This window comes from Prosopis cineraria, unplaced genomic scaffold, assembly GCF_029017545.1.
Source record: "Prosopis cineraria cultivar Desert tree isolate PC_DT_omini unplaced genomic scaffold, ASM2901754v1 PC10, whole genome shotgun sequence".
NCBI classification, from domain to species: Eukaryota; Viridiplantae; Streptophyta; class Magnoliopsida; order Fabales; family Fabaceae; genus Prosopis; species Prosopis cineraria.
The window spans coordinates 32,469,958-32,482,359 of NW_026555341.1; the positions used below are offsets into that span (position 1 = coordinate 32,469,958).

The 12,402-nt window shown below is 29.5% G+C and overlaps 1 protein-coding gene and 1 pseudogene across 1 annotated transcript in view; one reads left to right on the top strand and one right to left on the bottom strand.

Moving 5' to 3' along the window:
• Window positions 1–5,744: 5,744 nt before the first annotated feature.
• Window positions 5,745–7,808, bottom strand: LOC129284486 (protein STRICTOSIDINE SYNTHASE-LIKE 10-like; annotated as a pseudogene).
• A 3,772-nt stretch (window positions 7,809–11,580) lies between these two features.
• Window positions 11,581–12,402, top strand: part of LOC129322572 (choline/ethanolaminephosphotransferase 2-like) — a 3,735-nt gene continuing 2,913 nt past the window's right edge. Inside the window, exon 1 of the mRNA XM_054968870.1 lies at window positions 11,581–11,653. Coding sequence (XP_054824845.1) covers window positions 11,581–11,653 — 73 coding nt within the window. The remainder of the gene's footprint in view (window positions 11,654–12,402) is intronic.

Consider the following 12,402-nt stretch of genomic DNA (forward strand, 5'->3'; position numbering starts at 1 on the left):
CTATTTTCATTTTAACATTGTTTTCTCTTAATCTCTTGATATAACCACAGGAATTTTTTTTTGTAATTTTTTTGTAATTTACTTAATATACAAGTTCAGAATTTCATAATTAAGTCTTTAATAATTTTTTTTTAAAACATCAGTTTACAGTTCACGCACTGCATTAACAGGGATCGTCGCGTGGTCATTATCATCAAGATACAAAAGGAAATGTGCCTTATTTAAGAGTGTCTCGGACTCTAATTTTATTTCTTATGCAATGTTGTTATTTAACATTTTTAAATAGTACAATCTAGTTTTATCATTAACAAAACACAACTTTAATTATTAATTAATAAAAAAATAAAAATATGACAAAAAATTACACTAAAAGATCCAAAAATTATAAAAAAAACTAAAAAATTATAAAAAAGAATTTAAAAAAATTTATTGAGAACTTTTTGTAAATTTTGAGATTTTTTATATTAATTTTTTAATTTATTAATGATCAAAATTAATTTTATTAACTGCAAGTGTTAGATTATATTATTTTTAAAAATTAAATTAAAACATTATATAAAAGTATATTTAAAGTCTCAAATATTTATGAAGTTAATTGTTTAGGAACTAATTTATTTATTTTATTATTATTATCGTTATTATTATTATTATTATTAGTTGATGTTGACTTGGGATCATGTCATTTATGGCTGCAACCTGCAAGCTGCGTTTCCTAAAAAGCTGCTAATTTCAATGTATTTAAAGTTATTTAATGCCTGAAATTGACTAATATATTTTTTAAAATATTATTCAAATCCAAATAAAGTACTAGAAGCGTAGAACAATAATTTAGCAGAACCTATTCCGCAGGCAAGTTGCCACATGGCAAGTTGAGGACAGCAAGGCACGTTTAGATGGGAGTTGGGGCGGCGAACAATTAAGTCCGGAAGCCCCCAGCCTGATTTCTACCTAAATTACAAAACTGAATTTTTTTTTTGGCCACACAAAACTGAAATTAAAATGAAGTGAGATCTGTAAATTAAAATTAACATAAGAATATGGGACTATAATGTGATTTATATATTTATATTTTTTTAAAAAAATTAGCTGAATAAACTGAAATTTATTATTTTGTTTTGATAATATAAATTAAAAGTTAGTTTAAATATATAATGATAGAAAAGACATGACTTTTATGACACATATTTTTATACTAATTTTGAAAGCCCATGGCATGATTTGACCATGAGTTAAGAGACACTGTTCCAATATAAATCCTCACACTTGGGTTTAATAAGTTGTTTAAGTTCTGTTAGTTAACAAGTGTCTTGATTATAACTACTCCCTATATTAAAAAATATATTTTAAGAAGTTGGATATTAAAAAAAATATAAGTCATTCTTACTCTTTAAAGTGTAATAATTATCTTTTTTTTAAAAGTATCTTTATTAGTGAATGACTTTATATTTATTATAAGATATTTAATAAGAGTAAATATGAAAAGATAAGATTAATTTGAAAGTAAATAATCACTTTATTGGAGGTAATATTCGATTAAAAATATCTTACATCTTTGAATGAAGAGTATATTAAATTTTTTCAATACTTAAAATTATTAAAATATATTTTTCTTCTAAAGTTCAAAAACATTAATCACAAATAGAATACTCCTTACTTATTCCAAAAATTTGAGATATAACATTCTTATAATATTATATGATAAAATTTTTAAAATACTTGTTAAGTGAGTGTATTTAACCTCCTATTCCCGGCGCTAATATATACCCACGTGTTAAACACCCATACCCTCGTCAACTTCACTTTGGTGCCTAATGACTTTTTAAAAGTAACGTCACGTGGTGTTACGAGTCCTATTTAAGTATTTAATTTGTCTTTTTTTTATTTACTTTTCTTATTTTAATTAATATTTTATACTTTAATTCTTTTTGGCCAAGTACATGAGATGGTGGATGATGAGAAAAATTCCGCTTTTGTGAACTCTTGATGTTCATTGTTGTTTAGTTTTTCTAGTTGTAATTCAAAAAAAAAAAATTGGCCAACATTTTTTATACTTTGATTAACACTTAAATTGAAAAAGAATGATATGTACTACCTCTGTTAAAAAATATAATATATTTTTTGAGAAGTTGGATGTTAAAAAATATAAAATATTTTTAGTCTTTCAAAATATAATTATTATCTTTTTTTTTAAAGTATCCCTATTGATAATGACTTTATATTTATTATTGGGTGTTTAATAGGGGTAAATATAAAAAAATAAGATCAATTAAAAAGTAGGTAATTACTTTATTAGAAGGTAAAATTCAATTAAAAATATCTTATATTTTTAAATGAAATGAGTAATTGTTTTGTCATAATTATCCTTCAAATTTTGATATTTCCTTTCAATAGTTTACATATACATTTTTATAAAGTCAATTAAATGTCAATGAGGAAAATCATTGACATTTATTGTGCTGCTTCTAGACAAATGATTAATTTGGATAAATCTTGCTTGTTTTTCTTTGCTAATGTTAATGAGGAGTTGAGAGATGAAATATCTTCTGTTTTGAATATTTTTTATGTTGACCAACTAAGCAAATATTTTGGTTTACCTATCATTTAGGATAGGACTAAATTAGCTTCTCTTGTTTTTGTTAGAAATAAGGTGGGGTTGAAGATTTATAATTGGAGACAGAGATTATCAACCTTTTCAGAGAGGGAGATTTTAATAAAAGCTATTGCTAATACCATACATGTTTGCCCAATGGCTTGTTTTTCCTTTCGTATTAAAACATGTAAAGAATTGGATATGTTGATCTCTAAATTTTAGTGGGGCAATGGTGAGGATGGTGGTAGAAAAATTCATTTGAGGAGGTGAAGTTTGTTGACTAAATCTAAGCTTGATTATGGCATGAGTTTTAGAGATTTCAAAACTTTTAATATTGCTATGCTTGCTAAAATTGCATGGAGATTAGTTAAAAATCCTAATGAATTTTGGTGTAAAATTTTGAAAGGCATATACTTTCCTAAATGTGATTTATTTAAAGCAAAGAGAGGGAGAAGACCTTCATGGTGTTAGTGTAGTATATTCGAAGGCTATGATCTATTGAAAAAAATTCTAGTTGGAAGATTTGTGATGGTGAAATAGCTAATTTATGGTCAGATGCTTGGATACCAACCTTGAAAGGGATGAGATTGAAAGGAGAGGGGGTTGGAGAGAAGATGAAAAATTAAAAGGTGGCCTCTTTGATATACAAAAAATGTTGGAAGTTTGATTCAATTGTTAATTTAATTTCAAATGAAGAGAAGATTGAAATTCTAAAAATTATAATTCTAACTAGGAATGGTAAGGATAGTTTAATTTGGGTGTATTGTCGCAACAAGGTTTATTTAGTCAAATTTGGTTATCATATGGAAAAAGTTGAAAATGATTTAAAGAAGGAAGCTAATCATAATGTTTCTTTTCAGTCTTCTCGCCAATTGTGGAAGGCTGTTAGGAATCTTAAAGTTCCTCCAAAGATTAGATATTTTATGTGGAAAGTGTTAAATGGTGTTAATCATGTTAATAATGTGACAGTTTGGTTTATCGAATTATTTGGTGAAAATAATAACATTGGTGCAAGGGAGAAAGCTTTGATTGCTAGTATATGCTAGGAAATTTGGAAATGCAAATGTGCTTGGTTTTTCAATAATGATAGAGTAGATCCTAGAAGGGTTATAGAAAATGTTACTTGATTAGTAGAGTAGTGTAGAAGTTTGAAGATTCATGGGAAGCAAAAGAAACAGGGTAGGAAGAATGTATAAACTTGTAGAATGAGGTGTTGCCAAAAACTTTTAGTTAGTGAAGCAAAAATAAATGTTGATGGTTCTTTTATTAATTCCATGAATGTGCTGGTATTGGAGTTGTTTGTAGGGATAATTTTGGACTTTTTTTAGGTTGTCTTGGCAAGAAGGTGGCTATTGATTCTCCTCTTATGGTTGAGTGTATGGCTATTTTGGAAGGTCTGAAGGAAGCTCATAGATTTACAAGTAGAAATGTTGTTATTGAGTTGGATTAAGAAGTGTTGTTTACAATGCTCATAGATTTGTTAAGTTTGGATTATGATTGGCATTATTATGAGTTTGTGCAAGATATATTACCTATCAAAGAATCATGCAAAGATGTTTGGTTCTCTTTGGTGGCTCGTCAAGGTAATGAAATTGTTAACTTTTTAGTAGCAATGAACTTTAGGAAGATGTGTCCAATCGAATGACTTGTTGAAACTTCATCTTTTTTATTTGTTTTTGCTTGTTGATTTAATTACTGATAATATTTTTGCTTTTGTTAATTGTGGACATAGTGGAAAAAAAAAGGCATTGGTTAAGTTGCCTAATTTTGCTTGGTTTTTGTTTTATTGGTTTTATATTGTTTTTCTTTTCTTTTGTGAGTTATGTGTTACGTTGTATTCTAAGTTTGTTTTTTGAGTTGGCTTTGGTTGTTAGTGGTTGTAATATTTTTTTCAGTGATTAATAAAATTGGCTCTTTTTTCAGCCAAAAAAGAATAATAATAATAATAAAATATTACAGCACATGGTTAGTCCTAGAAATCATAACAAGAGCCACCCAATTTTTATTTTTATTTTTTTTGGTAGGAAGAACCACCCAATTTTAAAGAGTCCAAATCTATCTTAATTCATAAACACAGAATTGGTTGGGCCTTAATACATCATATGTGACACCGAAAACCAAGCTCATAAATCAACCCGACCCACCCGGCCCAGAATCACATGTCTTCTCCTTTCATTTGTATAAATAAAACTAGTTTCCAGTGTAAAACAAAATAAAACTAATTTCAAATGCACAGCTCTAATGACATTCATTAAAATGCATCAAATTATATAACCGTTCGTTTCTTAATATAAGGAAAAAAAAATTAATCCCTTTGTTTTGAAACAAATGACATTTTGAAGTTGTGCATTTAGATTAACAAAACTAATAAATTAATAGCTTAAATTTTTTAATACCAAAATTCAATGTATTTTTACTTTAATACAGATCTCAATGCATCATTTGTTTTAAAATGAAGGGGTAATTCACAATTACCCTCCATTACGTTTAATAAAGGGTTTTTTTTTTGGGAGTGATTTCACATTTTATAATAGAGAGAGTGTTAGGAGTTTGGTTAAAGTTAAATGCAGGATACTTTCAAAAGTTCATAACAAAAAGGATGCTTTCAAAAAGTTTATGCTCCCTCTAGTTAAAAACATAAGATATTTAATCAAATTATATTATAATAAATTACTTAATTATCTTTGCATTGATAACACTTTTTCATATTTGTTATAATTTCAGGATGTCTCACTTATAAGAAAGGATTGAGTGATTTATTATTAAAGATATTTAAAAAAAACCTTATCAATTATATATTGAAAAATTTAAAAATGTCTTACATTTTTACACATAAAAAATTATTTATATTTCTCACAGAGAGTACTCTAAATTTATTGAAAAAAATTAAGATTCCCAATCCCAAGTGAGTTTAGTCTTCCTTGATCTTTGCAATTTTTAAAGCAAAAACAATCTCATTGATTATATGGAGTAAAACGTAAGCGAAGGACTAAGGAGTATAACTATATATATATATATATATATCTCTATGTATATATATCCCGAGTCCAATTTATATGTGCATTATCATGGTCAAGGGTTATTTCTCTACATAAATCACAGCATTAGAGAAAATAAAATATTTTAGTCAACAATGAGGGAATCAAAGAACATATTCTTCAAAATCGCACAATCATGTGACTGAAGTTTCATTCATAGTATCACACCGTGAGATGACCCCAACAATAATAATCAAAATTATTATAAAACAATTATTGCTAAAGCCTATTCAAGGCAAACATTTAATAGATTCAAAGCAAGTCCAGACGTATCCTGTATCCTGACATGAAGCTATACCTTAACTACAACAGCATAAGGTTTCACAGCAGACCCAATCCACAACCTCCCATTATGTTCTTCCACTTCACTCACTGACTCAAGTTCTGAACCCCTCTTCCATCCAAAACTTTCAAAGTCTTTCTCTTCTCATCAAACTTCACTCCCACAGGGTCATCTCCTAAACCTGCATAATTATCTTCATTGTTATCAGATGATGTCCTATTACTGTTCAGACCCACCCAGAAATCTCCGTTTCTGTCTCTCTTGATGTTATCTGGTGGCCTTTCAAGTTTTGTGAAGAGCTCTGAAGTGTAAGTCTTGGAGCCTTTGAGCCAAAACTTGTTTATCTTTCTTAAACTTGTTTCTGCTACCAGAAGGAATGAGCCTTCCTTGTTCAATGCCACACCATTTGCAAATGCCAAGCCTTGGACCAAGATCTCTACTTTCTTACTACTTGGGTCATATTTCAGCAACCTTCCTGTTTTATCTCCTTTTTGGAATATCATTTCAACTTCCCTATCTCAGAGAGGAAACTCATTAGATTAATCATTATTAAGATGATGTGAAAATCCCACAAAGGCGGTGAGTGAAGAGAAACGCCAAAAGCCTTGTCTTTACAACCTTGATGACTCAACTCATCAAATAATCTTGGCTTTTCACTTTCCTCCATTGTTCATGAATACATTAATTCACGTCATTAAGCGGGTAATATTTCATCATCACCAAATAAATCAAGGTTGCATTAATCTTGGATAATGTACATGATCCTAATAATTAATAAGATATTAAGATGCATGACCCTAACCGCATATCTTTCTTAGTGAATATAAGTATGATTTTACATATTCTGCAATATTAATGAAGACTTTGTCTGGTGACCACTGCTTTAGATCATATCCTATTATATATGGTTATAATTAATACTAATTTTGTTGATACACCTTTATCATAAATTGAACTTTTTTTCTATGTTCATGAGGTCTTAAAAGTCATATTAAGTCTATACTAAAGCTATATCAAACAAAACCATATATGGATATGAAGTTTCAACGCAAGAGAGGAAGAAGAAGAATACCTTCTCTGATACACAGTGCTGCTTTCTGAGAAATAAACCACACCAGTTTCGTCATCAACATCTAAGCCATTCAAGAATTTGAAGGGAACATCATCAGCAGCAGCAGAAATGGCTAGTTGTTTGGCCACACCACCACTAGGCCCAACCATTAGAAGGCCAAAATATGCATCTGCTATGTAAAGATTGCATGTTTTCTTGTTAAATTTGAGTCCCAGTGGCCTCCCACATGAAGGTTCCTTGTTTGGATCTGTTGACCCATCACATAATTTCCTGTCCCTATAATTCAACGTAATTTGAAAATACCCATTCGGTAGAAGTTAGATAGAAAGAGCTAAGATTTCGAACTTGAAACACATACTTTCACAACAGACAAGCCAGACCCAATATAATTACGTGGTTTCTACATGCAATATGTGTATATACATATCTATGATATACATTACAGATCAGTTTTGAATCAAACTTTATGAATATTTTTACATTTTAAAGCTAAGATCTTGCCTGTTGGGTGAGGTGACAGCAAATTCAACCCATCCTCTGTGACTTCCTTTCCATTTGAGAATTCTACCATCTGATACACCAATGTACGGCCCTTCGCCATTACAGTCAAAAGCGAAGCTTTCAGGGCCAGAAGCGCTTGGGAGTCTGAGTTCAATGGAGTTTTTCAAGCCATCCTTGAAAACCACTTCACCAGAAGCAAAGGCGAACAAGAAGGTTGCTGCAACTGAGAGTATCAGAGAGAGAAAGGAAAGTGGGGAAGAAGAAGATGGCTTCATTGTTATGTTAATGATGGAGAGATCATCCAGAAAGGAAGCACATATATATTACTCATTGTTTTTTGCCTGAATGTGTGTGTGTGTGTGTGTGTGTGTGTGTGTGTGTGTGTGTCTGTGTGTGTCTGTGTGTGGTGTGTATTATTCATTCACGGCTTGTGACTATGTGTTAATCAAGGATTGGAGCTCAAGTTTTGGGTGTGAATTTTATTTATTAGCCAAAGATTGAAGTTAAAATGATCATGGGTTAATTATAGCGAAATTAATATTGAAATAGATATATCCCCAAGTTTGAAAAGTCAAATGATCTTACGTTGCTCATGAAAGTGATGGGTATATTTGATTAATTAATCAATTATAAAGAAAGGAGAGCGGGATGAATAAAATGTAATATAGTATTATACTTTTACTTAATATTTTTTAAATATGTTTTTTTTAATTATATACTGATAATTTACTAATTAATTTGCCCTTATAAGCAATACTATTTTATAAACAAATAAAGAGCAAATTTGACTTTTTATATCTTATTACCATAATGTACAGTTTTTTCTATCATTTTAATTACAGAACGGTTCATGTATAATACACTATAAAAGGCATGTGAAATACTAATTGATTTCTTGCACACCAAACATTACATCTAGAAGATAGGGAAAAAATTCCATCTTTTTTTTATCATAACAAACTGGCTATAAATATTTGCAAAGACTTGTGGGTAGTTGAAATAAAATTTTATGTTCAATGCTTATGACTTGATGATCTTGATTGACTATTTTAATGATGATCAATTAAATATTTTAACTAAACTATAGATAATTTTTTAACAGGACAACTAACTAATTCATTGTTCAACTTAAACGTGTTATGTAAGAGTATCTAATATATAACGTCAATTTATTCCTACTTTTAATAGTGACCAGGTAAATTGTGGGGGGATTTTTTAAAGTTAGCTTTTTTCACCCCTTTATAGCTAGGAAGAAAAGGGAAATCTTATTAAGTAAATGAAAAAAAAATTACCTTTTAAATTTTATGTCCAGTTAGTATCATAGACTCTTAATTTATTTAGTTATATAAAAGATTTTTTTAATTTTTAAAAATAATACAATTTAACTTGGTAATGAATGTAAAAAGAAAAATTAATTTTGACCACTAATAATGAAAAAAATAACAAACAAAGGATCAAAAAGTTATAATAAAGGACCTAAAAAATATATAAAGACCAAAAAATTATAAGAAAAGACAAGTTTTTGTAATTTTATTTTTAATTATGTTTTAATCAATGTTTTTTTTTAAAATTAACTTTATTAATTGTAAGGATTAAATTATACAATAAATAAATATAAGTTCTATGCTATTGTTAGATTTAAAATTCAAGGGATGATTTGCTGATTCACTCATCCTTTTATGATACTTTTTGACCAATTTAATTATGTAACTTCTTTTAAGATATATCAAAATGTTGAAACACCTTGTAAAACAAAGACTTTTAGTTAGGGTTGAAATATGTGTTTTAGACTTTTAGTTAAAAAAAAATTACATTTAAAATAAGGGAGTGCCAATTTTCGAGCCAAACCATGCCACGATCCTTCCACATGTCAGTTGTGATTTAAGTATGTACAAGTACATAGAGTTGTGTGCGCAGTTGACTTTTTAAAATTCTTTGTTAAATGCTGCCAAGTACCGACCAAGTGATTTTGTTGACTATATTTTAACGAGAAATATTTATATATTTTAATTAATGATATTTTTAAAATTTGTTAACTAAATTATTACTCAGTGGGCTCTTCAATGCATGGAGCACCCAACATTACACATTTATATATATCATTTTTTTATTGCGTATAGGTTTCTTTCTATTTTTAAATAATTATATTTGAATATTCATATTCATTTTACATGATTGTAAAAAAATAGTGGACGTAATATTTCTTTGACATGAAAAAGATGAGCTTTTTTTTATAATCGGTTTTCTTGTATAAAAAAAAAAAGATGCAGGTTTGACAAAAAAAATTAATGCACGCTTTTGTTTAAAGTTAACAATATATAATCAAACACTCAAATTATCATCATCACACACTTTGAAATTTATGCAGATCCATTTTCGACCCCTTGCTTTTGATTATTTAAGATTCGCGTCAACTTCTGATCCAAAAAAAAAAAAATGATCTGGTCAACTTTTTCCCAACCTATAACCGTGCTTAGTAATTTATATCTCTCCTTTTTTTTTTAATCTTTCATATTTTTTCTTTTAATAATTAATTTTTCTCACATCCTGTCTCTCGTGAGGGAGTTGGCTTTCCACTATTGCAGTGGAGGAAACACTACAAATTTAAACCTTTAAATAAATTTAATAATTTTTAAAAGTATCTATTAATATGTATCAGTAAACATTTAATCTAAATTGTGAACACCGTATTTTGTCCGGAGATATTTTTTAAATTTAATAAGAAAAATAAAAAAAAAAAATATAAAAATACAAAATAAAATTTAATCCTTTTTTAGGATTATATTTAAAAAAACTAATTTTAACAAAATAAAAAAAATCTTGTTTAAATCTTTTAAAATCTCTCTTAAATTATCCCAACCATTTTAAAGATATTAGAAATCAATTTTTTTTAGACTTAAATATTTTTAAATTTCTCTCCTTAAATCTTTTTGTTCTCTATTTAAATATATATATATATATATATATTAAAATTAAAATTTTTCTTTCTCTCCTTTAATCTAATTAAAAAAAAAGAAGCATTAAAAGAATGGCAAAAATGCTGGTCATGCACGTATAAAGAGAGAGTAGCTGGAAAACAACTTTCAGCCAGGCGTAAAAGCTTCACAAAGTAAGCACAAATAGTCACAAAATCCCAGAAAAGAAAAAAACAAGATCAAACTTGCGTGCACAGTGAACACACGAAACCAGAGCCACAACACAGAGGAGAATGCATGAAACACAGTCAGAAACAGCAGGCAACCAACATACGTACACACCTTTCAGCAGAGCAGAGCAGAAAAGAAACCAGACGCGAAGAGAACATACTCGAACTAAATGCAGAAGCAAAAAGCAAAAAGAAACAAAGCTAAGACACATGAAACATAGAAGCCGAAACCGACACGCCAGCTGATACACATGAAAAAAACAAGAAGAAAGACAAACGCATGCAGAAAAAGAAATGCATGCACGTACAAGGAAGCAAAGAAAAACAGAGCTGGAGATACACGCATGCGGATGGTAGTAGAAAAGGAAGGGAATCGAGAAAAACACAACAAAAAAAGAGGCCGAAGAAAAGTGCACGAAAAAAAAATGAATAGAGGGAGCATAAAGAGAGTATAAAAATGTAGATTAGGCTGGACGAAAAGGGAGGAGGAAAAATAGAGCATAAGAGATGGATCCAAGACGAGAGAAGAGAAGAGAGAGAACCGAGGAAGGAGACTGATCTAAAACTGGAAAAAGAGAGAGCCAAGGACGATAGGAGGAGGAGGAGGAAGAATGAGGAAGAGAAGAAAATACAGAGAAGAAGGAGAGAAAAAAACGATGAGAAAAGAAAATGCCAGAAAACTAGAGAGAGTAGTGATCGAATGTAGGAAATGGGGGAGAAGCTTGAATGAGGTGAAGAAGAAAAAAGAGAGTGAGGACGAGAAACTGGAAGGAGAACACAGATAGCCTTCAACACAAGAGGAAGATCTAGAGAGAGAAAGCAAAAAAACAGAGGAGAGATGAAAGAAAAAAGAGACAGCAGAAACGCGAGTCGGAGGCGAGTCTGAGAAAGAAAAAAGAGAATAGAAAACAAATCATAAAAGAGGGAGAGTGAGGGAGAAAGAGGATAGCAATGGAGTACTCTGATGTGAAGGTGTTCAGATATGCATTAACATTCAAACATATGAGCAAAAGGACGAAGAGAGGTTAACAACATACTCATAGAAAAGAAGAAAACATAGAAACAGAGCATGCATGTGCACGTGGGTACAAACGAGATTATCTTCTTCTTCTTGCCTCCGTTCACATCGGTTCGGCTGCCAGCAATACACAAGTTCTAATTCAGTCATCAGTTAGAGGAAGTGAGTGATATGGCTTTGAAGCACATCTTGAAGGAGCTCAAGGACTTGTAGAAAGATCCATGGACTTCGTTCTGCACAGGTTCTAATACAGGTTTTTTATAACTTCATGCAACCTTATATTATATCATTTCCTAACCTCAATGTATGCATAGCTTATATAAAGTACAGTAGTTGAAGGTGATAGAATATATCTTTAAAGATTTGATTTTGGTTGCCTATAATTAAAAATTAAACATACTTTTACAAGTTAGATTTTATTTAAGCTAAAAATCTTGATTACATAATGAATGTGTTTTTGAATAACCCATATCAAAAAAATTTATCATAATAAAAAAAATTAAATCCTCACAAAATGATCCTCTATCGTGCAAATCAATAAGATTTCGTAGGTATGAGGACAGTTTTGTAGGTATTTATATGAGTTTCATCAAAGGCTATTATTAAAGTTAATTCTCTCTTTATACTAAATATTTAAATCTCATGTGAGATTTCAAGAATCTTTGTAAAGACTTAAATTAATCACATTATCGTGTAGGAATATAAATCCTTCACAGATATCGTGATTCACAATTATATGGTAAATAAATTAATAA